Here is a 6,000-nt window from a genome sequence, read left to right as displayed (position 1 = left end):
CAGGAGCAAGGGTCTGGGGGGAGCTGCCACCCGTGGGGGACCCGTGCTGGAGCAGTTTGCTCCTGGGGGATGGACCCCGTGGGATGGAGCCGTGTGGGAGCAGGTCTTGAAGAGCTGCTGGCTGAGGGACCCCACGTGGAGCAGGGGCAGAGTGACCATGAAGGAGCGGCAGAGACGAAGCGCCAGGGACTGACAGGAGCCCCCATTCCCCATTCCTCTGTGCCACTCAGGGGGAGAAGGTGGAAGACAATGAATGAGGGAAGGTGTTTTTGGTGTGTTCTTAGTTTCTCACTGCTCTACCTTGTTAGTGATAGGCAATAAATTACATTAATCTTCCTATGCTGAGTCTGTTTGTCTGTGACGATCACTGTTGAGTGATTTCCCTGTTCTAATCTCAACCCTTGAGCCCTTTCCATTGTATTTCCTCCCCCTTTCCCTTTGAGGATGGGGAGCGAGAGAGCACTTGTGGTGGCGCTCAGCTGCCCCAAACCACCACACAAACAAACAAAAAAACAGCTTTATTGACCCTCGGAAGCCGCCTGGCCCCGCTGCCCCTCCCCACAGCCGCGGGACGAGCCCTCGGGGGCCGGGGCGGGGCGAGGGCAGCGGCCCCACTGCCCGGGTCCCTCAGGCCAGCGCATGGCGGGCGGCATGGCGGCGCTGAGGCAGGGGGGCGGCCACCGGCTCGGCAGCGGTAAGGGCAGCGCCGGGAGCCGAGGCAGAACGGAGCGAGCCCCCGAGGGACAGGGACAGGGATAGGGATAGGGACCGGGTGACGGCACTAAGCCGGAGCAGCGAAGGGCTGAGGCGGTTCTTCCCCTGCCATAGGGGTCGCCTCGCCGGGGGCTGCCCGCAGAAAGGCGTTTTTGCAGCGGAGCCCTGCGAGCCCTGGGCCGGCCGGGACACTTAGGGGCTGGGGGCAGCGATTGTCCCCGAAACGCTCGGATTTATCCTCGTAGAGCCGTGTTTGCGGGTGGGAGATGTGGACAGATCCCCTTGGAAGAGATCGATGGGTAGAGCTGGGTCCAAGACCCTAGAGCTTTAATTCACGTTTGTTGTTGAGTGTGGACACTCGTGGGTGTTTAATTCGTTCAAGGCAGTGGCAGTGTGTCTGGTCCGTTTTGGGAAACTTCATTTTTCATTCATCTGATGTGTTTTAGGAAGCGTGTGAAACCTAAAGCACTGAAAAATAAAGGGCATAGTTCTCCTCTGGTGACATTAGTGATGCAGAAGGAGAACGACTGTTAGGGATGTGGAAGAATGATAACATTTTCTGATGCCAGCTTAATTATACTTTGAGTTAAGCTGAAGATAGGACGGCACGGTGACTTCAGGATTTTGAAGTGAGGGTGGAAGGTGGGGATGAGAGCTGTAGGGGCCCGGAGCACCCCTGAGCAGCCCCAAGCCCCCCAGGACCTCCACCCATGTCCATGTCCCTGCCTCAGCCGTGCCACGGGGGTGTGCAGCCTCGCCACCAGTCCTGTCCCTGTCCCCATCTCCTGCATGGACCTTGGACCTGTGTCATTGCCTTGTCTCCCGCATTGTCTCTGGTCTTGTGTCAGAAAATGATTTTTCTAAGATTCTCTCTGTCAAAACAAAGCAACATGTGTTTTGCCTTTCTGCAAACAGTTCTTAAGTATTTTGTTTTCCCCAAAGGAAAGCCCTCAAAGTATTTTCCTTGTCTGTAGCTTTTATTTCCTGTGAACAAGCTTATTGCGAAATGCTTTCAGATGTGCACTTTGGTACACGTTTGATATTTCTGTTTCTATTTTTTAGTTGCCTTTAGGCAGCAGAAATGGAAAAGCACTGTCTCTGTACAAGCAAAAATGCCTCCTTGCAACTTTGTACCTGAAAAATACCAAGTAAGTAATATATCCTACACCTGAACTTAAGTAAGACTCCACTATGAGATCTGAGTGATAGGCTCATCTGCTGTGAAGTTTGTCCATTGAATAGGACTTTTGCTATTTGCTTGTTTGTTAGAACCGCAGTATAACCTATAGATGCATTTGTGTGGCATTTCTGTAATTAAGGCTAAATTGTTGATTTGGAAGACTTCCAGATGCAGAACAGCAGTCTTGTTTCAAAAGGTTGTTTTGCAGAGCGCTCTATGTACCAGAATTTGTTAAAACCTTTGTTCTGTGAACTAGAGCTGTTCCAGTAGTCTGGATCTTTAGAAAGCATGAACAGATACTGACTTTTTTATTCCCGCCAGTCCTATTCATATGAACGTATGTTGAAGATTCGTGAACAAAATGTTTCTCCGGCACTGAGAACATTTTACAAGAAGCCTTTGTTGCTGCATCAAGGATATATGCAGTGGTTGTTTGATTATGAAGGACGAAGATATCTTGATCTCTTTGCTGGAATCGTTACTGTCAGTGTTGGTCACTGTCATCCGTAAGTGTGTTTGATTTACACTACAAAATACAAGAAGAGATGCTGTTGATAGTTTTGTTCTTTCTTAATCTGTGACACAGTGAGCCAAAAAAAACAGAACGTAATTCACTGGATTTTCATGCCTTATATATTAAGGTCAATTCCCACTATGTTTTGAAGAATTCATTCATTTTATCTATTTGTTCATCCATTGGGCAAATGGAGCAGTGTCTGTATTTTCAGCATTAGTAACAGAGGCGGGGGGTTGCATGGATTTATACACATACACTGAATGAAGTCCCTGTGTCTCTCCTTGTTCTACCTGCAGGAAGGTTACTATGGCTATCCAGAAACAGCTTGCTCGCCTTTGGCATACCACTAATATTTACATGCACCCATCAATCCAGGAATATGCTGAGAAGCTAACTTCGCTTCTTCCAGATCCACTTAAGGTACTTCACTTCTGACAGGAGCAGGGATGGGGAAAGCGTGTGTCTGTTTATTGAATGAAAATATTTATTACATACATAAATGAGAGCCACAACATCTGCAGCAAGAAAAACCTCTCCAGAGACTGTCAGCTAAAGAGAGCGTGATGACCGTCAAGGCCTTTTCTTTGATTTAGGTACAGACAAGCATAATAACACAGGCTTCTCTTCTGCTTGGCTCTCTCTCTTCAGTCAACACTGTTAAGGAGTGTTGACTGGAGAAAAATGACTGAAGGAACTGAGATGTTTTTAACTACTCTTATATGTAGTCAGCCCTAACTTTCTTGATCTCACAAAAATTAAGAGTGAAAAGTATTTGACAGTATTTTATGTAGTGAGCTTTACTGACATTTAAGTAAGTAAACCATATAAATGTCAAAATGTCATGTGCCGTATGCACAGAAACAGTAAGAAAAGTACTGTGTTTCTTCAGGTAAAAGAAAGTGGTCATAAAAAGAGACTTGGTTACCAGAAGTGTGTGAAGCCATTGCAGTCTTAAAAAAATGGAAGAAATTTCAAAAATAGATGTAAATGTAAGGCATCTGCATAGCTTAAGCAGGGGAGTGACTGTCTCAGTCACTTCTGAAAATTAAATTTAAAAGCAGTGACGGTAGGATTTGAGCTGTTTTCAAATCTTAGATCTTATATGCTGAATATCCCCCTTAATTCTCAGTGGAACCCAATAAGCAACGTCTTGTTTTCCACTGTTGTTTCTCTGTGTTGCGCTCCTTGTAACTAACACACAAGGGTATTTTGCAGCCAATTTTACTGGTCTGAAGGTCATTCAGTTAGTCATGCTCAGTTTGACCCAAACACTTCTATTTTTCTTTGAATCATTGTTCCATCTTAGAAGTGAGACAGAAAACCTGAAGACTGCATGTCTTAAAAATCTTCTGTACTATCTGGTGTCATCATGATCTTTGTTCCCATCTGTAGGCTATGGATACCACTAAATTTACTGCAGAAAGGTCACTTAGTGGCAGTGAAAAGTGATTCCTGATACTGTTATAAAGTGACATATAAATAGGTGGTGGCTGTGCACTGTACTAATCCTAAGTGTTCTTCCACAGGTGGTTTATCTAACCAACAGTGGGTCAGAAGCCAATGACTTGGCGATGTTCATGGCAAGGCTATATACTCGTAACTTTGACATCATCTCTTTCAGGTAATGGTGGTATGGTCGATATCAAACTCACTGTGTGTGTGGTGAGTCTCTATACGCCTAAAACAAGAAGTAACTGCAGACCTGCTGAGGACACCCTGTTGAACAAAGAAAATTAAAACAGGAGTTCAAAATTTGATGCAGTGAACTAGGACTTTTCTGCAGAGAAGGCACAATCTGTAATTTCTGCTTTTCTGACTTTGTAAAAAGATCTAGTCTTTATGTTCAGGCTGTGCTTCAGCGGACCTTCGTTCAGGGTCAGAGCAGGCTTCAGCATCTACTGCTCTCTTCCTTTGTTCCACCCCTGCAGTGCTCCACTTCATGGGGGCAGCTCCGGAACAGCGGTGCAGTGAACCACAGCAGGGAACAGGTCTGGCTGAAAATTATCCGGAGGAAAGGTTTTTTAGTTTTGTTTGTTTTTCTGCCTTATTTTTCTGCCAGATCCCTGAACCACAGTTCACTGCACAGCTACACTAACAGCTCTTCTGGCTTAACTACAGAGGTGGTGCAGGGGTGAGAGCTATGTAAGAACCAGTGTAAGCAATTCTTCTCTTTACTTTGCATCCAAGGCAGACACAGATATTAGAATAAAAGACCTTGTTATATGGAGCTGTATTTTTCTGCCATTCTGTTCAACGGAACATTGGGCATCCACCTAGCTTGTATATTCTCCTTAACGAACTTCTGGTTTGCTTATAAAACTATCAACAAACCACCACGTAGTTTAATGATTGGCAGCATCTGTTTGAGAGAGCAGCAGATCCCATGATTCAAAGAAGAGAGACATTTGCTCTGTGGGGCTCAGGTGCTGCAGCAGAACTTTGTGAAGGGCTTGCATAAAACCTGTCTGAATTGCTGTCAATTCCAGTCCTCATTCGCTTCTCCTTGTGAACAATTACAGCATATGAAATCACAGGAAACCAATGCAGATGGACAGTCATGGACCTTCCAAGACCAAAGCAAAAAAAAAAAAAGGCAGTAGGAATCTTGTTTTGAGCGTAGCAGCACACGCTTTTCCCAATAATTTATATCTCAGAGGCATGCCTTCTCAGAACTAATATTGCTGCAGTCTCTTTTTGGAAATGAGTGATGTGCTTGTGCTTTGTCTGTTTGCACAGAGGAGCATACCATGGAGGAAGCCCTTACACACTGGGATTGACATCTATTGGTCCTTATAAGCATGGTGTTGCCAATGGCTTTGGCTGTTCAACAGTGAGATTTTAATTTATTTTTTTAACAATCTGATGAACTAGCACTTTATTTGAACATTTTGATGGTTAGCAAATTTCTATCTTCAAAGTGCTTTATAGTTACTAACCAAACTGCAGTGTAGCTATTCGTGCACTGTAGCTACTACTCTGCTGTGATATCTGCCTGCGTTCCTGTATTTTGTAGGTTTTAACATGCTTTGGATTATTGAAGCACTACCAGCAACTCTGAAAATGTTGCCATTAATCTTAGATAACCATAACTGCTGACTAACTTCAAAACTTAAATATCAAAAGAAAGGAAGTCATCAGTTGAGTCACTACTACAGGGATATCCTTGTGGGAGAAGCCTGCTATTATTCCACAAGTGTTCTGTGGAAAAGTCACTGGAACTAGATATGCCTTTTGTCTCTAACCGCCTTTCTCTCTCTCTCTTTTTTTTCTTTTTTTTATTTTTTTTATTTTTTTTTTTTTAATTAGAGTCATTACTGGATATGATTAACACATCTCCTAGAACGATGTTACCAAATCTGTAGCTATTTCTCTTATGCTTGACAGACAATGTTACCAGATGTTTTTCGTGGTCCATGGGGAGGCAGCAATTGTAGAGATTCTCCAGTACAAACTGTTCGAAAATGCAGCTGTTCTGAAGGTTGGTCAATGAGAAAAGTTATTTGGTTTTTAGATTAGAGAGTAATAGGAGGCTGTAGAAGGCAAAGTATATGCTCAGGTTATTTCTACCTCCTCAAGAAAGGTAAGCATT

At 44.2% G+C, this 6,000-nt stretch overlaps 1 protein-coding gene across 1 annotated transcript in view; it reads left to right on the top strand.

The window, feature by feature from the left end:
• Nucleotides 1–626: 626 nt before the first annotated feature.
• AGXT2 (alanine--glyoxylate aminotransferase 2) overlaps nt 627–6,000 on the top strand; it is a 13,836-nt gene continuing 8,462 nt past the window's right edge. Inside the window, exons 1-7 of the mRNA XM_027446293.3 lie at nt 627–694; nt 1,777–1,862; nt 2,216–2,400; nt 2,708–2,831; nt 3,938–4,032; nt 5,148–5,241; nt 5,796–5,889. Of these exons, the coding sequence (XP_027302094.2) occupies nt 640–694; nt 1,777–1,862; nt 2,216–2,400; nt 2,708–2,831; nt 3,938–4,032; nt 5,148–5,241; nt 5,796–5,889 (733 nt within the window). The 5' untranslated portion in view covers nt 627–639. The remainder of the gene's footprint in view (nt 695–1,776; nt 1,863–2,215; nt 2,401–2,707; nt 2,832–3,937; nt 4,033–5,147; nt 5,242–5,795; nt 5,890–6,000) is intronic.

This window comes from Anas platyrhynchos, chromosome Z, assembly GCF_047663525.1.
Source record: "Anas platyrhynchos isolate ZD024472 breed Pekin duck chromosome Z, IASCAAS_PekinDuck_T2T, whole genome shotgun sequence".
NCBI classification, from domain to species: Eukaryota; Metazoa; Chordata; class Aves; order Anseriformes; family Anatidae; genus Anas; species Anas platyrhynchos.
The sequence above is the reverse complement of the archived record's forward strand: the minus strand, read 5'-3'. Positions and strand labels throughout refer to the sequence as shown.